Source organism: Phascolarctos cinereus, unplaced genomic scaffold (assembly GCF_003287225.1).
Source record: "Phascolarctos cinereus isolate Bilbo 61053 unplaced genomic scaffold, phaCin_HiC Scaffold_5;HRSCAF=322, whole genome shotgun sequence".
Taxonomy (NCBI): domain Eukaryota; kingdom Metazoa; phylum Chordata; class Mammalia; order Diprotodontia; family Phascolarctidae; genus Phascolarctos; species Phascolarctos cinereus.
In genome coordinates this window covers 78,412,487-78,438,118 of record NW_027555958.1, presented here as the reverse complement: position 1 = coordinate 78,438,118, position 25,632 = coordinate 78,412,487, and the positions used below count along the sequence as shown (strand labels likewise).

The 25,632-nt window shown below is 47.3% G+C and overlaps 4 protein-coding genes across 11 annotated transcripts; 2 read left to right on the top strand and 2 right to left on the bottom strand.

Moving 5' to 3' along the window:
* Positions 1-6,214: 6,214 nt before the first annotated feature.
* On the top strand, positions 6,215-8,087 carry KLHDC9 (kelch domain containing 9). The gene is made up of 4 exons (XM_020972045.2): positions 6,215-6,836; positions 6,924-7,083; positions 7,411-7,609; positions 7,826-8,087. Exons 1-4 carry the CDS (start codon positions 6,328-6,330, stop codon positions 7,990-7,992), a joined length of 1,035 nt encoding a protein of 344 aa, XP_020827704.1. The 5' UTR covers positions 6,215-6,327; the 3' UTR covers positions 7,993-8,087.
* A 198-nt stretch (positions 8,088-8,285) lies between these two features.
* Positions 8,286-13,955, bottom strand: PFDN2 (prefoldin subunit 2). The gene is made up of 4 exons (XM_020971994.2): positions 13,805-13,955; positions 9,114-9,202; positions 8,907-9,030; positions 8,286-8,575 (listed from the first exon to the last, which is right to left on the bottom strand). The coding sequence occupies exons 1-4, from the start codon at positions 13,901-13,903 to the stop codon at positions 8,399-8,401; spliced, it is 489 nt and encodes a 162-aa protein (XP_020827653.1). The 5' UTR covers positions 13,904-13,955; the 3' UTR covers positions 8,286-8,398.
* An 85-nt stretch (positions 13,956-14,040) lies between these two features.
* Positions 14,041-17,022, top strand: NIT1 (nitrilase 1). 3 transcript variants are annotated; one of them, XM_020971985.2, is made up of 7 exons: positions 14,041-14,147; positions 14,635-14,745; positions 15,132-15,386; positions 15,488-15,591; positions 15,912-16,045; positions 16,187-16,312; positions 16,487-17,022. In XM_020971985.2, coding segments are annotated over exons 1-7 (1,014 nt in total). In that variant the 5' UTR covers positions 14,041-14,145; the 3' UTR covers positions 16,769-17,022. The 3 variants fall into 3 exon arrangements, with proteins under 3 accessions (XP_020827644.1, XP_020827646.1, XP_020827645.1); XM_020971987.2 differs by having other exon boundaries at positions 14,043-14,222; XM_020971986.2 differs by having other exon boundaries at positions 14,043-14,276.
* A 257-nt stretch (positions 17,023-17,279) lies between these two features.
* Positions 17,280-25,612, bottom strand: DEDD (death effector domain containing). 6 transcript variants are annotated; one of them, XM_020971988.2, is made up of 5 exons: positions 25,508-25,612; positions 19,853-20,224; positions 19,525-19,632; positions 19,015-19,161; positions 17,280-18,434 (listed from the first exon to the last, which is right to left on the bottom strand). In XM_020971988.2, coding segments are annotated over exons 1-5 (1,005 nt in total). In that variant the 5' UTR covers positions 25,509-25,612; the 3' UTR covers positions 17,280-18,057. The 6 variants fall into 6 exon arrangements, with proteins under 6 accessions (XP_020827647.1, XP_020827650.1, XP_020827648.1 ...); XM_020971991.2 differs by lacking the exon at positions 25,508-25,612 and adding an exon at positions 25,334-25,401; XM_020971989.2 differs by lacking the exon at positions 25,508-25,612 and adding an exon at positions 25,179-25,242.
* Between the last annotated feature and the right edge of the window lie 20 nt (positions 25,613-25,632).

Sequence of the window (25,632 nt, the reverse complement as noted above, 5' to 3'; positions counted from 1 at the left end):
AAGTATTCCTCTTTTGAGCAAGATCCACAACTGGTGATGTACCATGTTGTCCAGCAGTCTGTCTCTACTTAGGTTCTTGTGATCCCATAGGACCTATATTCTTAAAGGTCTCTATCAAAAAGGACCAGGCAAAGTGGGGCCTATGACAGGCACCAAGTGTTGACCAAATTAAAAGGCTATTAGGTTTCTGGGGCCAGCAGCTACCCAAAGTGGCCATTTAATACACCATTTTTAAAAAACAGTTACTTGCCTGTTATTGATATTGAATATAGTCATATCATTACTTCTCATCTATACTTAGGTATTACAAGGTGACCTCGCTAATAAAATAGGTAAAGCACAGAAGGCTTCCACTGTTAGATTCAAGACCATGCTCTCCCAAACCTTTATGGCTTTAATACCCTTCACGAACAGGTTTCTGACTTTACTAGAGTCTGAGATCTTCAATCCCAGCCCCAATACTTTTTGTCTTCTACTAGACAAATGTTGTTGTTTAGTCATTTTCAGCCTCGTCCAATTCTCTTTGACCCTATTTAGAGTTTTGTTGGCAAAAACATTGGAATGGTTTGCCATTTCCTTCTCTTCTAGATCATAAGAGATAAGGGGGGCAGCTGGGTGGGGCAGTGGATAGAGCACTGGCCCTGAAGTCACGAGGACCTGAATTCAAATCTGGCCTCAGACCAAACACTTGACACTTAATAGCTGTGGGCAAGTCACTTAACCTCAATTGCCTAAAAAATTTTTTTTAAAAATAGATCATAAGAGATGAGCAAACAGGGTTAAGTGACTTGCCCAGGATCACACAACTAGTAAGTGTTTGAGGCCAGATTTGAACTCACTAAGATGAATCTTCCTGACTCCAGGCCCAGCACTCTATCCACTGAGCCACCCAGCTACCCCCTAGTCAAATAAGCCATTGCCTAAAAGGACAGATCTCTTGAGGAATACCATTTTGTCCAGTTATATGATGACTCTACCAAGAGAGAGGTATGTGCAACTGGACCTCAGTGATCATTAATCCAATAATGATGAACACTCTGAAGAATGGGGGTCCTGGAAACTGCTCCCAGTGGGGCCAAACTGTTGGTCATATGACTGACATATAAGAGAACCTTAAGGAACAAGACAGACACGATTTTTATTTATACTGGTTCCTGGGCAGTGACCATGGTTCTAGTCGAGTGAAATTGGACCCAGAGAGAACAAAACTGGACAGTTAGTTCTTTTAAGTCAGAACTAGTGGAGGAATTTTGTTTATGCCCTCTTCTTTTTTTAAAATATATTTTATTTTCTTCCCAATTACATGTTAAGTTTAATTTTCTTAAGTTTTAAGTTCCAAATTTTATCCCTCCTTCCTTCCCTTCCTTTCCCCTTCCCTGAGACGGTAAGCAACCACATATAGATTATACATGTGCAAACATGTAAAACATTTCCATATCAGTAATTTGGACAAGAAGACTCGAATAAAAGGAAAAGAATGAAAGAAAGTGAAAAATAGCATGCTTCAGCCTGTATTCAAATAATATCAATTCTTTCTCTGGAGGTGGACAGTATGCTTCATCATTACTCCTTTGGGATTTTCTTGGATCATTGTATTGCTGAAAATAGCTAAATCATTCACAGTTCTTCATGAACAATATTGCTGTTGCTATGTACAATGTTCTCCTGATTCTTCACTTTGCATCAGTTCATGTTTATGCCTTCAACTGTATACAGTTCTTTATGGGACATGTTAGTGCGTATCAGAGACATCATATGCCTTTTGCTGAACTGAACAATAAGGTTGATGTTCTTATGAGAACAGCAGAGATTGGGGACTGAACCAGTCATTAATCTGGACATGGGGATTATGATGCTGTGATCCCCTTAACTAAGGAAGAAGCAACCACTTCTGCTTAATGACGTTCTTGGTGTCATTCCGAAGCATCCACCTTCAAAAGATCATCATGGTATGATGTTACATGGTTCTCGTCAGCAAATTGATTTTATCTTTTTCTATTATCTCAGTGTAACAGGTTTGCCCTCACTGCAGCTGACAATTCAGATTGAAATACTAGTGAAGCCTGCCACCTTCATGGCCACCATCAAAGTTCTTAGAGAACATATCCTTCTTCTTTTTGGGGTTCCCTCTACCATCACCTCTGATCAGGACACCCATTTAACCAGGAAGAAGTTTGGAGATTGGGCCTATTGATATTATGCTCTTTTGGTTTATCCTCTTCAGTATCATGAGGCAGCTAGTATCATGGAATCTTCGATGAAAATAATAGCTTTGTTCCTTGTTCATCAGGGTTGGATGTACCACTTCCAAGAAAACGTGTCTTCTGTTAATTTAGTGCTACACCAAGAAGTGGGAGAGTGTTCTGGTCCAGTGGTTTCTTAGATTTGACCTTTACAAAGACTGACCTGGTGAAGATGGACTACTTTTAGACCCAGTTCCAGTTAAACCCTCTCTAACCCTTCCTTAGTCCATTTCCTATGCAGAGTTGCTGGGGCCTTGAAGTTTCTGCCCCCTCAATGTTCTATACAACCAGAGGAAATGGTTCAGATCCCCCCTAATTGGCAGGTTTCCTTTACCCCAGGCTGATTCTGACAACTCCTTCCTAGAAAGGGCTTTCGAGATTAATAGGTGGAATTATTGGGAAGATGCTTTGCTTTGTAATGATATGGAGAGGTAAAATTATCTTTTTATAATTATAGGGAACAGAAGTTCTCCTGGAAGAAAGAGAATCCTTTAGCTGATGGGGTGGCATTCATGGATCCCTAGATGAAGTTGAAGGAGAGTTTTAATCCAAGACCATAGCAGAAGAGGGCAGCCTCTCAGTAGGGACATCTAGATGGGCCAAAATTTGGTACCATCCCCCAATGGGGCTCCTATGAAGAACGTTTTAACTGTGGATTGGGGAATACTGAGGGAGCAGAGGTATGGGTTGAGTCTTGGTGTTGATTCAGGCTCTGCCTTGCTAGAGATGGGGATTGGTGACTATTACAGGTAATCTCCTCTATTCTATGGACCTGGTGCTGTTCTTGGCCATCATGGTTTAATTTAGCTTAGTTTTTTAAATCAGATCTACTCTGCATTATCCCTGACAATACCCATGATACATGAATTATATTTTTAGAAGATTGTATTATTTATTTTTGATCTTTTTTTGGGGGGGGGTTAGGCAATGGGGTTAAGTGACTTGCCCAGGGTCACACAGCTAGTAAGTGTTATGTGTCTGAGGCCAGATTTGAACTCAGGTTCTCCTGACTCCAGGGCCGGCGCTCTATCCACCGCGCCACCTAGCTGCCCCTATTTTTGATCTTTTTAAAAAATAATTTGCATTAGGCTTCTCCTCTAGTGCTGCTTATGAGGTCAGAATTGTTTAAAAATTATTTTAATAGTAGTTTATATTTAATATAATATTTATTTAATAATAGTATTTAATAGTAGAAGGTTCCCTAGAAAATTTAGGGGATCTTGACACAAAGGGGTGGGATGTGATAGGAACGGCAGCTATTTTATATATAGACCAAGACTGGTTTCCTTTTTAGGGTGCAGGGAACCCCTCTTTGTAGCTTTGTTGTCTTGAGGTAACTAGAGATTGATTTATTTATTGGTTTGGCTTCCTTGCCCCCTCCCCCCCCAGCATAAAAGGCCCAGGCTATGGGAAATTGGTGTTCTGGAGGTTTTAACAGAATCTCCATTGCCCTTTGGGGATACCTTCACAACTGTTGCTAATTGCTATAGTGAGTAAGGAGACAGAGAATCATTTTTTATTTGAGTTTCGTGAGGAATTATATATTTGGGGGCAGCTAGGTGGCACAATGGATAGAGCACCAGCCCTAGAGTTAGGGAGACCTGAGTTCAAATGTGACCTCAGACACTTACTAGCTGTGTGACCTTGGACAAATCACTTAACCCCAATTGCCTAAAAATAAAGAATTTTTTAAAAAAAGGAATTATATATTTTTTAACCTTATCACTGATAAAGTTGTTTTTATTGCAATTTATGAGGAAAGTCCATGAGTACCTTGTTGCATTCTAAACCCCAGCTGAATCACTGGACTTGCCTAAAATAGGTTTGGCCCAGAAAGGACCCATATAGACAAAAAGTTTTATAGCAATTTTCTGTTGCAGCAAAGAACTGGAAACCAAATGAGTATTCACTGGGACTGGCTAAACAAAGTATAGCATATGAATGTACTGGAATAATATTGTGCCATAAGATTAACATATATAAAAAGGACAGACTCAGAACAACCTGGGAAGTCCTATATGATGAATTAACACAGAGTAAAATGAGCAGAACCAGAAGGATAATTCATGACACTGCATGTTATAAAGGAAAACACCTTTGAAGACTTAACAACCCTTATCAATGCAATAACCATCAAAACCCTAGAAGACTGATGATGAAACATACTTTCTTAGGTTCAGAATGAGTCACACATTTTCAGATGTTCCCAATGCACGTATTTTGTTTGATCATACTTATTTGTTATAATCAAACACATTTATTTGCTAGGGAGAGTTATGGGAAGTACTAGAAGGGTAGTGATAGTGATGCAAAAAAGAAAAACAAAGGACAGCAAGAAAAAAGTTTCCACAAAACATTTAAAAATACATGGAAGAAAACAGAGGGGAGTTTGGAAGGGGACATAGACAAGCAGGGCTGTGTTGATATATACGTTAAAAACCCAAGTTGTTAATAGGAATGTATATGTATAGCCTATATCAGATTTTGTGCCATCTTGGGGAGGGAGGGGGAGAAAAATTTAAAACTCAAAAGCTTATAAAAGTGATTGTTGATAAATTAAAATAAATTAATAAAAATAGATTTTTAAAAATACAGAAGGCTGATTTATTTACATGATGCTTCAGTATTTAAGTAGACCTCTCATCTCATCTGTGTAAGTGGAGTTTATCCATATCTTCTCATCCTGCTCAATTCTTGGCCATTTTTTTATGTTTCTTCCACAGAAAAGAATTTTCCCAAAATGCTAGGAGTCTTCCTCAAGGCCTTTCTACATTTTTTCCCATTTTTTAAACTAGCATTTTATTTTTTCCAATTACATGTAAAGACAATTTTTAGACATTTTTAAAAAAATTTTGAGTTCCAAATTTTCTCCTTCCCTCACCTTTACCCTCCCTAAAAAGGTAAGAATTTAAAATAGGTTATATATGTACAATCCTTTCTACATTTAAAAATATGTTCAATTGTTACTCTTTTATTATAACGTCAGTCATTTCCAATAATTTCCCATTACCCCCAAAAGAATTCTACTTTTGTAACAAATAAGTATATTTAATCAAAACATACCAACAGATTGGCCATATATGAAAATGAATGAATCATTCTGCACTTAAAAGTCTACTACATCTCTACCAAGAGAGAGTAATCATGTTTTATCATCGGAACACTGAAGTTAATTTGTCATGTTACCCATCAGAGTTCTGGTTTTTCATTTTTAACATATTTTCACATTAGTGATGTTGTAAGTAAGAATTAGAATAGGAGGAACCACCAGAAAGAGGAAACAAAACACAACAGAAGAAAAAAAATAGCAAATAGTATGTTTCAATCTGAATTCAAATTCCATAGTTCTTTTCTTTGGCTATGGATAGCATTTCCATCATGATTTAGAGCATTTTTTCATATAGACGGCTAAGTTGGAGGTACAGAAATCAAAGAAACTGACTCCCTGAGATGGAATGATTTATTAGAAGGCTAGTGGCAGGGCTAGGATATGAAATTAGGTCTCCAAATCTCCAGTCCATATCACATCCCTAACGATTGGGTGCAGATTAGGAACTCAGAAGTCATAAAGAACCGCAGTCCCCAGCTGCCTGGCAGGGAGACACAGTCCCCTATATGTCCACCTCGACCTGATTCATGGCATTGGTAGGGCACACAGCAGGGTTCCTCGCCCCTTTCTTCACCACACTCGAGCTTACCTACCCGGGCTCTAGAGCCAATTAGTCCTCCGAGGGTTGCTCCTAATCGCCCCTCCTCTAGTTGCCATAGTTACCAACACCTTACTGGACACCGGGTAGCTACCCGGTTAACAGACTTTTATTTGCGTCCCCGTCGCTATGGTAACCAAGCCTTTCCGGCCACGCAGTTGCTAACAGTCGTCGTTGCCAGGGCAACACTGGGAAAGGCGGGGCTCCGAGGTGGGGGAGAGCTCGCCACAGGGTGGGGGGGAGGGGTTGGGTAAGGCTGAGAGCGGGGTTCCCGCGAGCCTGGGGGCGCGACGTGGGGGCGGGGCGGAGGGCGGAGTAGGCGGGTGAGAGGCGGGGCCTGGCAGAGGTACCTCCCGGCCTTCTGACCCACACCCTCAATGGCCGCAGCCCCGCGCCCTGCGTGGGCCTGGCGGCCCGTGGCGCGTGACCCGCTCCTGGCGCGGGCGTTTCACTCGTGCACCGTGCTGCGGGGTCGGTTCTATGTAGTCGGGGGTCTGTCGTGCGGGGGAGCGCGCGAGCCCCTCGGGGACGCAGTGACCTTTGACCCGGCGGCGGGTCAGGCCGAGCGGGCTGGCGCCCCCGGGGGGCCCCGGCGCAGCCACCACGACGCGGTGGCCCTGGGTGGCCGCTGGCTCTGCGTGGTGGGCGGCTGGGACGGGTCCCGGCGCGTGGCGGCCCTGGCGGCCCTGGATGCGGAGCTCGGGGCCTGGGAGGCGTGGTCCGCGGCCCCGGGCAGCTGTGGCCCGGCGGGGCTCAGCAGTCACACCTGCACCCGCCTGTCGGACCGCGAGCTGCGCGTGGCCGGCCGCGAGGGCGGCACTCGCACCCAGCGCCGCTACGGGAGCGTCTACACCCTGCACGTGGACCCGTCCGCGCGCACCTACAGGTAGGGAGGCCCCGCGGGAGGCCGCCCACGGGCACGGGCGGGTTCCCTCCCCATCCTGGGCCGGGCCTGAACTGCCCATCCCCGCAGCTACCGCGAAGAGGGCGGCCACACAGCCTCGCGCTCGGGCCACTGCGCCGCGCTGCTCCGCACCGGCGGCCCCCACCCCGGCCACCAGCTCCTGCTCTTCGGGGGCTGCAACTCCCCCGAGCCCGAAGTGGCCGGGCGCTGGGGCCCGGGGCAGATCCAGGTGAGTGCTCCGCTGGAGGCGGCGTCGGGGGACCCTTTGGCTGCCCGGCTGAAGCCTGTGAACGCCTCCCCAAAATGCTGGCTCTAAATGCATGAAATAACGTACCATTACAAAGGAAACCAGATGTTGAAATAAGGAGGTAATTTTTTTCCTCATCCACGTTCAACAGACCACAGAATCTGGCCAGGGGACCCCTCAGGGGGTCTGCAAACCCACTGAGAGATGCGTGACTTGCCCAGGGTCACACAGCCAGTTGGTCAGAAGTGGCTTCGGCCAGCTCATAACCGCCATGCAGCTTCCCGTTTCTCTCACCCCCCCACCCTCCAGGAGGAGCCGGTTGTTGCCTCTCGGCTGACAGGACAGCTCTCCGAGTTAGTGAGCAGGGAGCAGGGGTCCCTCCAGGGACCCCAGGGTCTTCGGCACCATTCCTGCTCCGTGGTGGGGCCCTTTGCTGTGCTGTTTGGTGGAGAAACTCTGACCAGAGCTCGGGACACAGTCTGCAACGAGCTCTACATCTATGATACCCGTGAGAGCTGTCCTAATAGTTGGGATAGGGAGGTAGTACAAAGGGAGGAGTATGGTAATAAGGCTCAGGCTGGGGAAATAGGGCGAGGAAGAGGGGAAATTAGCACATGTTTAGTGGATTACTAAATATAGGAAAGGGCCAAGGGGAAGGGAATGGACAGAGCCTAATAAGGTAACTTTCCCAACTTTATATCCTGAAGTGTTTCTCTCCCTACAGGCAAATCGACACATCGATGGTTCCGATTTCCATGTGCAGATGGAAGCATGAAACGGGTAGGCCATCGAACCTGCCTCTGGAATGACCAGCTCTATCTAATTGGGGGCTTTGGTGAGGATGGCAGGACAGCTAGTCCAGATGTTTATACTCTAGAACTATCTTTCTGAGCCAGGGAAATCGGCTTCCTCAGTTCATCCAGACACACAAAGCATTATCCTACCAGACCTATGAAGTTGTTCATTAAATGCTAATCTGGAAGTCAGACACACTGACTCTCTTCATCTTTTCTGGGGTTGGGGTGGGGAAGGGGCATTGAAAGTCAGGTGTGACACTCTGAGTTTTTAGCCTATCCTAAGAGCCACTAGGTATCTGTATAATTCATCTGAGTGAGTCTTGACCTGGTCCCTCTTCTCAATTTTTATCAATAACATAGGAGAAAGCCTCAGACCAGAACTGGGCATTGAGACCAAACCATTTATTTAACAAAAATATTACAAGAGCAGCAACAAAGAAAAATAATAATAAAGGGTATAAGAGGCATGGGAGAAAAAAACGTCACAGAGGTCTTAATTCTTAAGAGACCAGCACGCCAGCTGAGCTGGCTTTGGCCCCAGACCCCTCCCCGTTGTCCTTGGCTGCTGGCTTCTCATCCTCACCCATTAGCCGAATATTATGTTTCTCCCTGAAGTCATTCAGCTCCCTTCCCTTTGCTTGAAGCTGCTGGGTCAGTGTCTCAATGATCTTTTGAATCTGGTGGGTAAGAATTAGTGTTAAATTAGAATACCAAACCTAGGAATAAGCTGTTTATAGGGGAAGTAAAGGAGAAATCTCACCTTAATGGCCACCTCTAACCAAGACTAAGCAGCCCAACTGATGAGTTCAGAAAAAGAAATAAAACCACTGTTGCCCTTCTCCCTCCCACAGCTCAGCCCAGTTGCAAAGCCCATAAAAAGAATGGGCCTAACTCAAAAGACACAGAGGCTAGCTTTAACCAGATGTCCCTCCTACTCAGTGATCTCAATTTAAGTTCCTAACCTCCTCTCTTTTCCTGCCCCCCCCACCTTGTCATTTCCCTTCTTACCTGCTCCTTGTTACCCTCCAAGGCAGGTAGCACCTCTTTGACAGTTCGCTCCACCAGGACCCCTCCAACCATTCGATAGCACTTGCGGGTTGGGTCCACTTCTCTCAGGGTATCTATCACTAGGCTACGGTAGGAAGAAGGGTCTAAGGATACAGCCCCAACAGAGCACCCTCAACTCTTCCTTATATCTTCCCCCAGACCTCTCACCTGTGCTCATTCAACTCCATTTCCAGCTCAGCTGCTTTGGATGCCAGGCCCCTCTGTTCCTGACGAAGGCGGTTGAAGCCAGCAACCACCTATGGGAGAAGAGAGAAGAGGTGAGGGAGAGAAGCCTATGGAGATGGCAAGAGAGCAGCTTCTTAGGTGGTAGCCTACATAATGAGAAAAGAGTATAAATCAGGGGTCCCAATTCAGGCTAATGGCCAGGACAAGTATTAACATTGGTGTTAGGGGAGCAAGTACAGAGTGTCTCCTCACATATAGCTGTTTCCTGGGCTTGCACTCTCTACCTTCTGCCTAGGACTGAGAGTATAAACCAGAGAGATTAGCCCAAACCCTGACCTAATCATATTAATTCAGTGCCAAATCTTCTATTCCCCTCCCTTCTCTATTCTTATATCCAGAGAATGGAACATAGTTACTATCTTAGCCCTACAGATTTCCTTACTTCTGGTACCTCACTTGCTATGCAATATATCAGTATTTGCTTTGTCCCTATTTAAAATCCTCCAGTGGCTTCTGCTGCCCAATAAAATGACCTTCGAATTGGTCACTCTTCTTCCAGTCTCTCAACATTCCAATTCGTCCTCCACACAGCTGCCAAAGCTCAGATGGGACAATGTGGCACGCTCCCACCCTCATTCAATAAACTTCAATCCTTCCATATAAATATGCTTCCTTTTAGCATTTAAAGCCCTTTATAATCTGGCCCCATCCTACCTTTCCAGCCTTACTGTACAGTATTTCCCTTCATATACTCTATGATCCAGCCAAACTGGCCTTCTTGGTGGTCATCACACATGACACTGTTTCCTATCTCCATGCCTTTGCACTGGCTGTCTCCCATGCCTAGAACACACTCTCTACTCACTCCCCACTTTTGGAATCCATAGTTTGCTTCAACAGTCAGCTCAAGCATCACCTTCTGCATAAGTCCTTTCCTGATGCCCCTAATTCCTAGGACCTTCCTTCCCCCAAGTTTCTTATATCTACATATATAGGTATATGCTGTCAACTTGTTAGAATATAAGGCAGGGACTGTTTGAATTTTGCTGAATCTCTAGAATCTAACACAGTGCCTGACACATAGTAGATGCTTAACAAATATTGACTGATCAACTTGGACTCCAACAACATCCAAATGACTTCTGTGTGAACACAAATGATGGAACCTACTTAAAAGAACTCACCTGAAAAGATAACATTTTCTGAGCACACACTCAAAATGTATTACTTTGTGAAATAAAATCAATCCTTGAATCCATGAGGTTAAAACAACTAAGGGAAGTTAGTATTTAAAAAACAAAACAAAATTACTCTTGTTAACTAATCAGAGATGCTTCTAGGTTAGAAGTGAATTTTAAATCAGATGTCACACCAAATTAAATCCATTTAAATTTGTTAGAGAATTTCAGCCATTCCTGTATAGAAAGATAATACTTTTAGCAGCTACCCAAAATCTTAGCTGCAAATTTTTAAAGAAGCAAAATAATCCAACACTAACTCTCATGGGAATGCTATGCCCTGGCTCCCTGAATTTTCTATTTACAAATGATCTTTCCTACTGTGTTTTTTTCTTTTCCTATCCAAATGCTTATATGTAACTCTCTACTTCCCTTTCATCATATTGTTCTCATGTTTTCTAGCATGGCTAGAGATGACCAGAACCAAATGAGTCTATACATGAAACATGTACACATACAGGGGAAATGGAAGTTAATCTCAGAAGGAAGGGGAGAGGGAAAGCAAGGAAAAGCTTCTAGCAGAAGGTGGGATTTGAGCTGAGTCTTGAAGGAGGCCAGGAAAGTTAGGAATTCAAACAGTGGAAGTGACGAAGTAGTACATTCCAAGGAGGGCCAGGAGGTAGAATGTCATGTGTAAGGAGCCAGCAAGAAGACCCATGGTCCCTACTAGCAGTTGGTGGTGCAGTGGATAGAGTACCAGCCCTGGAGTCAGGAGGACCTGAGTTTAAATCCTGTCTCAGACCAGACACTTGACAAGAGCTGTTTGACCCTGGGCAAGTCACTTAACCCCAACTGCCTCACCCAAAATAAGTAAACCAACCAACCAAACAAACAAAAAAAGACCCATGTTCCTGAATCATAGACTATATGGAACAAAGTATAACAAGAACAGAAAAGCAGGAGGGGGCTAGTTTTCAAAGGGCTTTAAAAGCCACAGATGATTTTATATTTGATACTAAAGGAAGCTAATGGACTTTACTGAGTAGGGAATTTGACTGACATGGTCATACCAATGTTTCAGAAGGTTAGTTTGTAAGCTTTTTTAAAACAGAAAAGAATAAAAATTCTCTTAAAGTGCAGGTTCAACTATGTCACCCTGCTGCTCAGTGGCTCCATATTGCCTCTAGGAACAAATAGAAAATCCTTTGGCATTCGAACCCCTTAATAACCTAGTCCCCTCCTACCTTTCCAATCTTTTTCCCCCACCACATATTCTTCAATATAGTGACACTGGCCTCTTGGCTGTTTCTTAAACAAGATGTTCCATCTTAGCTGAAGACATTTTCTCTGGCTATCTCCCCCTCCCACCCCCACCATGCTCTTCCTCATCTGTGCCTTCTGGCTTCTCTGGCCCCCTGGTACCAACTAAAATCCAACCTTCTACAGGAAGCCTTCCCTGTATTTAGCTTGTTTGTACATGTTTGTTCACCTGTCTTTCCTTGAAAGACTGTAAACTCCTTGAGGGTAGGGACCAGTTTTGCCTTTTTTTGCACCCCCAATGCTTATCATAGTGCCTGGCACATAGTAGGTACTTAATAAATGTTTACTGACGGACAGACATAATCACAGACATTTCTTATACAGACAAAAGGGAAGCCCCTTGCTTTTGAGCTTACATTTTATTAGGGGAAGCATATACAGATAAGGACACCCCCCTAAATATGCATATAAATAAATAGAAATACAAGAGAATTTTGGGGAGGAGGCATTACCAACAGGGGTGATCAATAAAGAACTCATAGTAGCTGGTGGTGCAGTACCCACAGAGTTCTAGGCCTGCACTAAGGAAGAACTGAATTCACATCCAGCCTCAGACTCATTATCTATGTGATCCTAGGCAAGTCACTTCTGTTTGCCTCAGTTATCTCATCTGTAAAATGGGGATCATACACCCCCCCCCAATGGGAATCATAACAGCTACCTATTTCCCAGGGTTGTGAAGATAAAATGATATTTGTAAAGCAATTAGCACACGGTGCCTGGCACATAGTAAGCACTATACAAATGCAGCTCAGTAGATAGAGCACTGGACCTGGAGTCAGGAAGACCTGAGTTCAAATACTAGGCTACTGGACCCTGGGCAAATCACTTAACCTCTGCCTTAATCCATTGGAGGAGAAAACAGTAAACCATTCAAGTGTCTTTGCCAAGAAAATAACACGGAGGGTATTAGTGTGCTGTGGTCCCTAAGGCTGCAAACAACTGAACTACAGCAAATTATCTTCATCATTTTTACTACTAATATTTAGAAAGTAGAGCTTTAATTCTGAAGGAGACCAGGAAGTGCATCCCAGCATGAGGGGACAGCAACCTATGTTGAGGTAGGTGGAGTGTTCCACATAAAAGCAGCAAGGCCTCAGCACCACAGAGACTAATTCACTCCTCACCTCCCCTGAGAATGGCTTTGTATTCATAACTCCCTCTCCAGATCAAGGAATTTCTGGCTGTATGTATTTTCTATATTCTGTACAGTGGACACTCCCCCAAATGCTCAATAAATATTGGCTTCAAAGAGCATAAAGAAAAGCAGAGCCAGCCATGAGCAAGAATCACTTTTAAAATATTTTAATAACAAGTTTTTAAATATTTTAAGATTTAAATAAATTGAATATTCTAATTTTAAGTAGCATTTAAAAAAATACATGGGGGGGGCCAGAAATCCCATTCTTTAGGTAAAAGATTTTGTGACAAGTCACATACTATTACATTGAGTATTCTAAACCGCTGGTGGTCAAGCAGGGTACAATTTTCCACTCGCCCAAGAGCGGATGTTTTGGAACACAATTCTCCCAACACCTGGTAGGTCTTAGTCGTTTGGGTGTAGCTGTGGGCCATCTCGCAGGTAAATGCCTTCAGGCACTTTCCTGCAGCACCGCAGGAGGGGTGGACCTTAGAGCTCGGGCTGAGACTAAGCTAGCCCAGAACACCAACTGTCAAGAGCCCACAGTGTAGAACGCGGGGAAATCTCCCCCAACAAGCTAAACGACAGGTTCGGGGCGCTGGCCTGCACCTCAAAGACCACGGACCTTCCCTAGACTTGTGGATTTCGGGCCTCACGTGACTCTTTCACAGGGAGGGGCCTGATCCTCTCCAGCCCGTCTCTGGGCCTTTCCCAGAATCACTGAGAACGGGGATCGGCCTCTTCAGGGCCCACAGCCACGGATGGAGCTGGGGGTTGCTGTCCCACGCTCCTGTCACGAGAGGCTCCCCTCCCCCCGAGCCCATCGTCGTGTCCATACTCACCCTCAGCACAGACACCCCCAGTTTTCCAGCACGCCTCCCGCGCGCTTGCCTTCTCCCTCCGCAGCGGGGGCCCCAGGATTGCCCAGGTCCGCGAGCCCGGGCTGCGGCTGGGGGCACCGCACGTGCCACGGGCCCCGCCCCCACAGCCCCTAAAAGAAGAGCCGGGGTCGCCGTGAGGGCAGCTAGCCTCACCTGCTCCGCCGACACCGCCCCCTTGCCCGCGCTGCCAGCGCCGCTGCCGCTGTTGCCGCTGCTACCGCTCTTGTTACTCCGGTTGCTACTCTCCGCCATCTTTACCCGCCCGCTAGGTCTAAGGCCCTAGAAGCCCAAGCTCGCCTCCTTGTGCGTCACATCCGGAACTCTCAGTCCCAGCCTCCTCTGGAGCCTTGTGCCTCGAGCGCCATGTTGGTTAGGGGCACTTCCGGTGGGCGGGCCCGACGTTTCCGGGTGCCCTATGGCCTCGAAGCTTCAAGACCTTTGGGCGGGAGGCGAGAGAGGGAGCTGCGGACAGCCCTCCTCGAGGCTCCGGCTCCATGTAGGATCCTATTCTGTGGCTTCCTCCGCTTGTACCAGAACGCCCCTCCCGGGAAGGATGTGGGAGGAGGGAAAGGTCGAGCTGGGTCAGAGGCAGCGCGTGTCTGGTTGAGGGGCAGGGGTCTGGGAAGTGAGTGCAGAGTTGGGACGCTGGGGAGGGGGGATGGTTTTCTTCCCTTTAGGGATTCCCGGCGTCGGGAGCGAGAGGAGACTTGTCCTAGGTCAGTGAGTGACCTACGCGCTCAGAAGAGAGGTCCGAAGGCGGGCGGCGGCGAGCCGGGGCCACGGAGGTCCTGTACTCCCGCCGTGCCCGTCTCGCGGGGGCTTAGCGTCCCGCGCTAGGAGACGGGCTGGACAGAGCCGGCTGGGGAGGAGCCGGAGGTCGGGCCTGGTCACGTGGCTTGTGGGCACAGGAGGGGCCGCTCGCTGTCCTAGCATTCCAGGGCGGGAGTGGGGCGAGAGTATCCTGGAGCCCTTATCTTCTCTAGGCTGAGCTCCACCCTTTGGATGCCCAGAAAGTGCCTGTTCCTGCTGCGATCTGCATTCAGGCTTCCTGGTCTCTCTCAACTCCGTGACCCAGCAAGCACCAAGCACAGCAGGTAAAGCCCACTCTCACCACTTCTAATCAAGGTGGAGGAAGGTCCCCAACTAGGTCTAGAGATATGTAGACCAATAATAGCAGCTCATCTGTTTATCTGCATGTATAGCTTTTCATAGTTTACAAAGCACTTAACCATAGCTCAGTAGAGTTTAAGTATTAAGCACATTTTACAGCCCCCTGAGGCCGAGGGAGGTTGAGTGACTTAAGGATACTGTCAGAATAAGAACTGAAACTCTAGCTGACCACTAGTCCGCTTTTGCTGGTTTTCCTTCTTTGTCAGAGACCAAAGTCACGGTCAGAAATATGTATGGAGAAAACGTCTAATTCTCTTCTAAGCTCTCACTTTCTCAATTTGGGGATGTCTGAATATTCTGTTCTTCACAGGCCTGGGACCATGGCCGTCTCCTCTTCTTCTCGAGGTTTGCCTCTGGTAGCAGTGTGCCAGGTGACATCAACACCAGATAAGGAACAGACCTTTGCAGCCTGTTCAGGATTAGTTCAGGAGGCTGCCAAGTTGGGTGCCTGCCTGGCCTTCTTGCCTGAGGCCTTTGACTTCATTGCGCGTGACCCAGCAGAGACACTTCAGCTGTCTGAGCCACTGGATGGGGATCTTGTGAATCGGTATGCCCGACTTGCCAGGTATGGAAGGCAGCAAAGGAGGAACAGTGTGGGTTAGTAGGTTCAGGTGACTCTGGTGGAGACAGGTTTCTGAGAACGGTTGTTTCTGTTGCTCTCTACAGGGAATGTGGACTCTGGATATCTCTCGGTGGTTTCCATGAACGTGGCCAAGACTGGGAGCAAACTCAGCGTATCTATAATTGTCATGTGCTTCTAGACAGTAAGGGTAAGACTTTAAGTCCCTAACTCCCTCTTAGTCCTCTCCTGCCCTTCTGAGTTGCATTCCTAGAATCCCGTTTTCAGCCTCCAACTTCACTCCTTCTACTTTCCTTGCCCAGAGACCTTGGAGATAATTTACCAAGCCCTCAAGGCCATTCACCAGTTGGATTTCCTCCACTCCTCTTCTCCCTCCTCCTCCCTCCCAAACACATACACCTTGTGGACATAATGTCTATGCCTCTGGTTCCTAACTATAAGTAGTTCCCTCTCTGGGGGCAGTGGAGGAATACAGAATCATCAGCAGAGTATTCCTCTTCTACTCCCAAGGCTCTATTGTGGCCACATATAGGAAGACACACCTCTGTGATGTGGAGCTTCCAGGACAGGGATCCATGTGTGAGAGCACCTCTACTGTACCTGGGCCCACTCGTGGGTCACCTGTCAGTACACCAGCTGGCAAGGTTGGCGGGGATGGAAGGGAGGAGGTTAAAGTGGGGAAAAGGAATGAGAATATGTTGGAGGGGGCAAGATAACAATGGAATAGTATGAAGAGTGGCCAGTACACCAGAGAAAACTAAATGTTCTACTTTCCTCCATCCCAGATAGGCCTGGCCATCTGCTATGACCTGCGTTTTCCAGAGCTTTCCCTTGCACTGGCCCAGGATGGTGCTGAAATTCTCACCTACCCTTCAGCCTTTGGCTTAGTCACAGGACCAGCCCACTGGGAGGTGAGGACTTACCAATATATAGTACCTACCTATCTGACTAGAAAGAAATGTATTTCTTCCCTGTCTCTCAACTGAGTGGGAAATACTTGCTTCCAAAGGTCACCACTCTTTTCCTTCCCACTTCTCCCCTCCAGATGCTGAAGATGATTTCATCCACCTTCATTCTCTCCCCAGGTGCTGCTCCGGGCTCGGGCCATCGAGACACAGTGCTATGTAGTTGCAGCAGCACAGTGGGGACAGCACCATGAAAAAAGAGGGAGTTATGGACACAGTATGGTAGTGGACCCCTGGGGAGTTGTGGTAGCACGCTGTTCTGAGGGGCCAGGCCTCTGCCTTGCCCACATTGACCTGGCCTATTTGCGCCAAGTACGCCAGCATATGCCTGTGGCCCAACACCGAAGGCCTGACCTGTATGGCAATTTGGGTCGCCCAAATCCTTGCCTTCACACCTGCTGACTGAACTGGGGTCCTATTCTGGGCCGAGGAGGATCTGTGGCTTGGAGGCAGGACCCCAGGCCACTGAAGAACCTCTACTCCCTTTCCTTTGTGGCATACAGGTTCAACCTGTTGTAAAGCCCCAAAAAATGCTTTTATGGGCTCAGACTTTAGTTGCATATAGATGAGCTCTTAAATCACAATTTTATGAAAACTAAAGCTACACTGAAGTCTGAGCAGCACTGACATTGAAAAAATATAGTCATGAAGTCCAAGTCTCGACATCTCCTTTGGGGGTAGGGGAAAGAGTGTAGCAAATGTACTGGACTGTGGTAGCAAGTAGGCTCATTCATAACTCCTTAAAACAAGTGCAGAAGTGAGTTTCTGTCCAAGCCCAATCCTGAGGAGTAAAAAGGAACTGGGGCTGTTCAAGCACTGAAGGCTAGGAAGAGAAAGGCTGTACCGAGATAAGACTCAAAGGGATGTCCCAACCCCAACTCCACCCCAAGCCAGACCACAAAAGAGATGAGAATGGGCTGCAGGATACATTTATTTTCACTTGAACATGGAAGGAAAAAATGTCACACACCCCTTTCTCAGGGAGTGTGTGCTACCAGCAACCCTTCCCCCTCATCCTGCATACATACAGGCACTTGTGCACAAAAGTGCACACACAAAGGGTTCTCGGGATGCCCCAGTCCTCCCTTCTCATTGCTTCCTAGAAGAGGAACTGACAAAGGGTAAAGGAGGGACCAAGACTAGGAAAAAGAGCCCCTAATCTCTGTCCCTGGGGAATGGGAGGGAAAGAGAGGGAAGCACCAGGGGCCAGGAGTGAGCAAGTGAGGAGGCCGTACCTTTAAAAGTGTTGTTCAACTTGTTCCTTACAATCTCAGTAGGGTGGAGGGAATGTGGTAGTAAATCCCCATGATACAACCCTGACTCTTAACCTCTCTCCAGCAAGTTCCCACACCACAGCCCTTTGGTTTCTCAGACAAAACAAAACAAAACAAAACTAGCCCTCATGAAGCCTGAGGGCGATTGAGACAGCCTCCTATTTACCCCCTCCCCCCAAACCACTTCAGCAGTGGTTCCACAGAGCACTCTGAGACAAGACTGCTTCTTTCTTCCTTGCCCAGGCTGGATTCCCAGGCTTGTGGAAGTCTGGGTGAGGGAAGGGATGGGGAGACACACCACTTCCACTTTTTTGTCTTTTCCTTTAAAAAAGAAGGGGGGGGCGAAGGTGACAGTGTGTGAACTCCAGAGGTGGGTGCCAAACTGAGGCCCCAGATTTGTGAAAGGTGAAAGGAGGGTCAGGGCAGTGCCTGCAGCATCAAGTTCCTCAGGAGTTTCTGTCGGCCTAGCTCATAGTCCTCCTCATCCACATTCACCAGCAGCTTGATAGCCTCATGGCCCACAGCCTGTTTAAGCGAGTCTGTGATGAAGACACCTTTGAGCGCCTCCAGAAGGGAGCCGTTGATGTAGTCGCGCCAGAAGGCATCGAGGTAGGTGAGCTCAGAGAACTTGATGTCACAGATGATGGAACCCAGGTCCCGGGATTTGAGGATGGTATTGGCCTGGTTGAAACGTTCAAACTGGCGCTCAAGTGGGTCCTGCTTATTTGAGAAGACGTTGCCCTGCAGAGCTGTCTCGTGCTGGCAGTACTCAGCCCTCACCCGAAGCCTGATGTCTATAGGAAAGAAAAGTTTGAGTGCTTAGGCCATACCCTGTTAGGAGAGTGACCGGGGTGGAAGACCAAGGCACTACAGTAAGGTAGTAGTTACCCATCTCCAGGGTAGAGTTCCCCTATGGCTTCTCTATACATGTCTCATCTTGGGATTTCCCTTATGTATGTCCAAATTTGTTTGAGCCCATGCTTGGGCCAAGAGAAAAAGGCAGTAGAGGGAAAGATTTCATAGTAATGGGGCACAATAAAACTACATCACCTCCAAATCAAACTTGCATTTGTGGATGTGGGGATGACCTTCTTCTATATTAAATAGACTTAGCTTCATTGCACAAATTACTTTAACTCTTATCTCCACCTTGGATGGGAAGAGACTTAGCAGGGAGAGCCTTTGATATAGTACAACCTGAAATTAATTCAGGATCATTCTAGAAGGACAGTAGGGCCATGACAAGGCAAAAGGTCAGCGCCTCAACCCTTTTCAATGTCCCCATCCATCAAGAAAAAAAGTATGGTCTGCCTTTTGGAAAGTAACTTCCCTCCCACTAGCTCCCTGCGTGGGCTGCACTATAGCCTCCCTTACCACAGGTCTGTTTCTCCTTGGGGTCTGGTGTCACGGACTTCCGGCGCTTCCGCTGACTTACAAATGTAGCTCTCCCCCGAGCCGGCCGTTTGATGCACATCTGTTGGCCAGCATTAGGGCAGCACACCACAGGATAGTGGGGAGGCACTAGTGGAAAAAGGGGAGTAAATGAAGTAAAGACCTATAATCATCTATCTATTCCATTGTCAATTTATGGAACTGAAAATAAGTTGACTGTTGATTAACTTTTTCTTTGGGAAGGAGGGGAAGAGGCAGAATTAGTGGAAAGTGACAGTGAAGGGGAGAAAAGAACAGCCATCAAACATTTTAAAATAATCCACGAAACCTAAAAGGAACAGCAAAGAGTACATTTAGGGGCATCGCCTTAGCTTTGTGCGGGGCCAAAAGGGGAAGAGTCAATATCCTTTCTCCTGGTTTTGGAAGTTAGGCATAGAATAAGGCTAGAATCCTCTTACTGAGAGGAACTAAAGGACATCTACATCTTTTCACCTGATTTAGGGGTTGGGGGAGGTCCCGGCTCTGGGTTACTGTGGGCTCTGGGGGTCACGTAACGGATTGACGTTTCCTCCAGGTATTTGTCTACAAGGTCTGGGCACACTGTGTGTGGGGAGAGAAGAAAAGTAAGTCATTCAGGGAAAGATGGGAGACATACACCCATACCCATCTAATCCTATACTAGGGGCTTTATATGCCGCTCTCATCCAGATGCTTTATAGGGCAAGACTCACACCCAGGACCACAGTGCTACGCCTCCCCAGTCCCTCATGAACTCCTTCGTTGACCTCCCCATGTTCCCAGTCCCCAATAACCCCCTCACCAGCCCGCCTCCTCTTGAGTGTGACATAGGGCAGCAGGTCATGTCGAGTGATGATACGCAGCAGCTGCAGCACCTGTCGAAAGTTACTTTCGTCACATCGGCCCTGGCGCTCCAGTGCTAACAAGAAATCCCGTCCACTTCGAATGAGGCCACGCTCGTGGTCGTCAATCACATCAACGAAAAGGAAGGAGAGGACGCGCACATCTCGGTGCGTCAGGTGGGTGCCCACGATGTCAAACATGCGGTGCAGGCTGTACAGCCCATGCTCCTGTTCTCCCCGCTCCTCAGGCCACACTTGGCTGGCCCGCCGCTTGAGCCCTGCCATGCTGGGTCGGGGCTCAGGGGCACACTGCTCTCCAGAGCCCCTGTTCACTGTAAGAACAAGGGGAACATCAGTGACTTGGAGTGAGGTGCCCATCCTCACCAGGAAAAGTGCTCCCAGCCTTGAAGTCCACTTAGGGGGAGGGAATAGTTTACCTTCCCCAAGCTGGCACTTTCTGCCCATTTTTAGCATCATGTTCTTAGAAGAGATGCTGTCCATTATCACCTTAATCATTCCCCCACTCACCTCCAGACGCTTTCCATCTCCCACTGTATCTCCTACCACAGAGATGTCCTTTCTCATACTAGTTCAGCTTATCATGAAGAAAGACAGGGAATTCTGGGTTCTAGCTCTAGCACCTAAGTCGCTACACCAGATGTAATGAGTCACAGAACTTTAGCTATGGAAGAAACCTTAGAAGTCATCATGTCTAACCTCATCTTAGAGATTAGGAAAATGAGGCTGGGATAAGAGAGCTGAATTGTGAAGTTCACTTGGGTAACAATTCACAGCAGAATCAGAGCTCAAGCACAACCTATACTTCGGTAGAGACTTAACTGTTACTGATGACAGAATGAGCACTATGCGCTTCTCTAGTCCAGTCATCCCTTCTTCTGGCTGAAGCCCAATTTGTCTTAGGGCCAGTTAGTCAACAAACATTTATTAAATGCATACTATGTGCCGGGCACTGTGCAAAGCTACAAAGACAGGCAAAAGACAGTTTCTGCTTTTAAGGGGAAAGACAGCCATGTACAAACGAGATACATACAGGATAAATTAGCAATAATAAACAAACGGAAGGAATTAGCATGAAGGGGGATCAAGGAAGACTTCTTGTAGGTTGGATTTTAGCTGGGACTTGAAGGAAGTGAGAAGGCAGAGATGAGGAAGGAAAGAATTCCAGGAATGAGAGACAACTAGTGAAAATGCTCCAAGTTGGGAGATGGAGTGTCGTGTGGAGGTCTAGAGGTCAAAGAACTGACTGTTTCCCCCAAGCTTGGTTAGATCACAAACCCCTGACCTACATCAAAGTTTTGAGAGGAGAGCACACAGAGGTGGCTAGGATACCAGTCCTGCCTGCAAGATTACAGGAACAAGAGATTCACTTATAAGGTTATAAGTGTATAAGATCTCTCAGCAGGAGTGACATCAGGTGCCAAAAGCTACAGTTAGAAACCCAACAAGGACTAGTCTCTGCCTCTAACCAACTTACTCCTCTCAATATAAGCTAGACAAATAAATGGATGGACTAGAAAATAAAGGAAATTTGAAAGAATTTATCCAGGCAGATCTAAAGTGAGAAATCTTCCAAGAATGGCAGGGGAAGTTTCCAAGTTTTCAGACTTCCTCTAGTAAAATTCCTTTTGTGAGTTCATGACCCAGGGGACCACAATAAACCAAGTAACACACTTTAAAATCAAGTCCCAACACATAATTCAGGTTTCTAAGTGTCAAACAACCTCTTCACTAATACCCTGCTCACGATCTGGACACAGCACCATTAACAGCCTTATCTGTTGTGGCAAAGCCCAGAAATAGCCTCCTCACTAAAAGAACAGACCACTCTACGTATTTTTTACATTAACAAATTTAAGTCCCTAGACCAGTAAAGGAATTAACAAATACAGTACTCTTCTACCAGAGGTGCTTTACTGAGGAGTCTGAGGGGAAAGACCATGATTAGGATACTGATTAGCAGGACCTGGCTTGATCTTTACTACTGTTTCAAGGAGTCTAGAAAAAGAGGGGAATACTGGAACTGATCTCTATTAGAAAAGAGAAGGGGAAGAACCAGGTAGTGAGAGAATTTGGTACTCCACTAGGACCTTTGAGAGGAATGTGGCCCATACCAAGATTTGAGGGCGTAGATGCCCTAACTCCCAAACATGCAAAGGTCCTGGGGAACCCCTGAATAAAACAGTCACACGGAATCATAAAGTCATAGATCTGGTCATAGGGAAAGAAGGTCATCTAGTCTGAGCTCATTTTACAGATATGCAAATAAGCCCAGAAAGGTTAATTGTCTTACCCAGTCAGACACAGGAAATAGCAGAGCTAGGAATCAAACTTATGTACCACAACTTCAAGTTCATCATTCTTTTCACTATGACCTCCACGGTCAAGTGATCTATCCACAAGCCAGATCTTTTTCACCTCAATTTTATACCTCCAACTGTCCCCCAGATAGGGACAGCAAGAACAGTTTCTTGCTTTTGGCTGGTCAGAAGGCACAACCATTTAAGTCCACCTTACTCCCTATGCCCAGCTGTTAGCCGTGAGGGCCAGAGGACAGGCAGCTAGACAGGTAAATACCTTACTGCCAATCAATCAGAATAGGTGTCACCAATTCAGATAATGGCCTGGTTGAATCCTGAATTTTTCCATAAGAGAGCAAATACAACAGTGTCTCCCTTCTACAACTTTCCCACCTGCCTGCCTGGCTAGTGGGAAATAAGACTCAACCTAGAGGTACTGCAGCCACAGCGGAGTAATAATCAGGGAGAAGTCTAAGACAGTTCTGAATTCTCCAGACCCAAGGCATTTCCAATGCTAATTTCCCCAAACTCCACAGAAAGTAACAACCATATTAAGTCCTAAGTTAAAAGATCATGCAGATTTAGACCTGGAAGAGACCTCAGAGGTCACTTTAGGGAAGAGGAAACTGAGGCTGAGAGGTTAACTGGCTTTATGATAAGGACCATAAGGCTATTCAGCCAACAGCAGATGGCAGCCTCACTACAAGCAAGCCTGACCAGTTTGAAGAGGTTCAGTGTGAACTCTATTCTGGGATCACAGCTCAAGCTTCCTCACATTCATTTCAATCTTTATTCTAGTCTTCATTGCTGAATTGGACAGCGTGATTTCATTCTCCATTGGTTTACTCTAGGGAGCAGAACTGGAGGAGGGTTTACCAGGTTCTCAAAGATATACCCACTGGGTCATGGTGGGTGACCAGAGACAGCCTGACTTAAATCACACTTGAAATAGGCCACCACTTCCTTCACAATAAGGATCTAGGAGTTTGCCCAACTTCATCACTAGCAGAACTTGTTCCCTCTCAGCCTCTGTGCCACTCAGATGCCTGTATCAGATCAGTGAGGTGAAAGAAACAATGAATGAGCCTCAGATCCTAGTTAAGTGAAAAGGAAAGAATGCTCCATTCCAAAGAAAAAATCAATGGGATCTCTGGGTCTTGTTATATGATAAACTGTCAAAGGGCACAAGGTAAATAATCCAGTAGCTTCCAAAACCCAAAATCTTCCTCTTACCCCAGGCTGGCTGGTGCCGATAAGAATCTCTGTGAGTGATACCTAGAATGGATCAAGGAGACTGATCTACCAGACACTTTGGGTTTCCAGAGTGAACATTCCCTGTGTCTCCTATCTAATGAACTGACAATAACCTTAGAATTATGATTTAGCAGTGGTCTAAACGTATCTTGTTAGCTAATTCTGATACACCAATCAGGAAGTATAGTATCATTTACCCCAACATCTGAAGCATGGGGTTCACCCCATGATCTCATTAAAATCAAAAAGCCACTATTCCTTCCCTTGTTCTTTTCCCCTGAATGGGAGCAAAAATCACTGACAGTGTTAGACCACCTATGCAAGTTTTTCTTCCCCACTCTCCCTAGCAATTATGTTCAAATACAGCAGCAAAACACAAAACATGAGTCAATTCTCAATTTCTAACACACAAAAACCCAGACACAGTCACAGCCGCACATGCTGTCCTAGAGACCATACAAACAAACGTAAGGATTTTTTCACTGAAATAACCTAACCCTAAGATTAGAGACAAATGAAGGGCAAGATTAACCTGACCTGCCAAATGCCTTCGGCCATCCCAGCAGCAATTCTCCCTCCACCAAACCTGACGCTAAGACTGTCTCCTCCAAGACAAGACACATGGCAGATGTTACAAGTTCAATGACTGCTGGGAAAACTGAACATAGTGAACATTTAAATGCAAGAATGACACTTCATTTACCCCAGATTTCCACGCTTCCCCAGTTCCTGTTTATATTGTGAAAGGAGGAAAGACTAACGTTGACGGTTTCCCACTATACCCCCCCTTCCCAAGAATATGGTGGCTTAAGTGGCTGCACAGCCAAAGCTGAACATCCAGCCGTGTCCTATATCTCTAACAAGGGGTTCTTTTACCCCTTGTTAGAGATATAGGACATGATATCTCTCGTTAGAACTTCTGCCCCTTACATGCCACGCAAGTGTTCTATGAGGGCTGCAGCACTCAAATGCCAAAATGTCACCAGGCTCTCGGGAGTCCGTATTTTGTAGATACAGAATGACTACTCCCTCCCTCCCTGACACAGCATCATCACTAAAGGGACAGATGAAGAGACTCACTTAATGGGCCCTGTGGTGCTCGACAATGACTGTCCAGTTTTGTTGTTTTGTTTTTTCCCCCTGGTCTCCCCCTTCCTGCAACCACCTTTCCACAAAAAACTCCAACCCGGCAAGGACAATTTCCTTGCTCTGCTCTTTTTTGTTTTCTGACTTAAAAACTACAAAAGTACTCTTCTTCCTCCGCACCCGCATATCACCTCCCCGTTCCCCCCACCCCACCAACAAAAATAAGCCCGAGAACACTGAAGTGGGGAGCTTCCGAGAAAGTCCAAGAGTTGTTCGCCTCCTCCCCCCGTCCTCAGCAATTCCCCCAACGACCACGGGCACGTCCCAGAGGCGCCTGGGCCGCCCACCCCCTCCAGGCCGGAGGCGGCCGACGCTGCCCAACTCTTCGCTGCCCTCTCCAGCGAGTCCCGGGTCTCGAGCTTCCCGGGTTCTCCCCGCATTCAGCTCGTTTCCCCCTCCCCCCCCCGGGCCTCTCCCCTCCCCCTCTCCCTCTCCAGCTCACACTTTTCCTCCAGCCTCGCCCTTTCCCCAACCGACGCCGGCCGAAGGCAACTCCCTCCCCCACGGCCAACTCTCTCCTCGGGCCCCCCCCTCGCCCCCAGCCCCTCCCCAGCCTGGCTCCTCTCACTCCTGCTCGGCCTCTGCCCCACATGCCCCCTCGGCCTCCCCTGGCGTTTATTTCGGCTCAGCTCCTCCCCTTCCCCTTCGCCTTCTCCCCTACCTCTTTCCCGGTCTCCGCCCCGCCCCGGACCCACGGTTGCCCCCTCCCCCCCTTCGCCTCACCTCACCTCGCGGCGCCCCGACCCGTCTCCGCCCCTCCCCTCTCCTCTCCTCTCTTCCCCTCCCCTCCCCTCGGCTCCCCCGGGTTGGGCCCGTAGTCGCCACTTCCCCTTCCCCACCCCCAGGGCCCACCGCCTCCCAGCCCCGCCCCTCTCCGTTCCCCGTCCCGGGCCTCACTCTCGGCTCAGACTCGGCGCCGCCATGTTGGGTCCATCGGCTCCGCTCTCCCGGGCCCCGTCTCGCTGAGCAGCATCCGGGCCCTCAGCGCTGCTGCTGCCGCTGCTGCCGCTGCCGCTGTCGTC

What these genes read in the sequence shown, in the direction of transcription:
- KLHDC9 (XM_020972045.2), top strand. Translation starts at nt 6,328, where the DNA reads ATGGCCGCAGCCCCGCGCCCTGCGTGGGCCTGGCGGCCCGTGGCGCGT. An exon ending in CCGTCCGCGCGCACCTACAG is followed by an intron (nt 6,837 to 6,923) that starts GTAGGGAGGCCC and finishes CCATCCCCGCAG; the next exon opens with CTACCGCGAAGAGGGCGGCC. An exon ending in GGGGCCCGGGGCAGATCCAG is followed by an intron (nt 7,084 to 7,410) that starts GTGAGTGCTCCG and finishes CCCACCCTCCAG; the next exon opens with GAGGAGCCGGTTGTTGCCTC.
- PFDN2 (XM_020971994.2), bottom strand. Translation starts at nt 13,903, where the DNA reads ATGGCGGAGAGTAGCAACCGGAGTAACAAGAGCGGTAGCAGCGGCAAC. An exon ending in GGGCGGTGTCGGCGGAGCAG is followed by an intron (nt 9,203 to 13,804) that starts GTGAGGCTAGCT and finishes CTTCTCCCATAG; the next exon opens with GTGGTTGCTGGCTTCAACCG. An exon ending in TGGAGGGTAACAAGGAGCAG is followed by an intron (nt 8,576 to 8,906) that starts GTAAGAAGGGAA and finishes CTTACCCACCAG; the next exon opens with ATTCAAAAGATCATTGAGAC.
- NIT1 (XM_020971985.2), top strand. An exon ending in GCAAGCACCAAGCACAGCAG is followed by an intron (nt 14,746 to 15,131) that starts GTAAAGCCCACT and finishes TGTTCTTCACAG; the next exon opens with GCCTGGGACCATGGCCGTCT. An exon ending in CGGTATGCCCGACTTGCCAG is followed by an intron (nt 15,387 to 15,487) that starts GTATGGAAGGCA and finishes TGCTCTCTACAG; the next exon opens with GGAATGTGGACTCTGGATAT.
- DEDD (XM_020971988.2), bottom strand. An exon ending in ACTCAAGAGGAGGCGGGCTG is followed by an intron (nt 19,633 to 19,852) that starts GTGAGGGGGTTA and finishes CCCCACACACAG; the next exon opens with TGTGCCCAGACCTTGTAGAC. An exon ending in TCCCCCAACCCCTAAATCAG is followed by an intron (nt 19,162 to 19,524) that starts GTGAAAAGATGT and finishes TTTTTCCACTAG; the next exon opens with TGCCTCCCCACTATCCTGTG.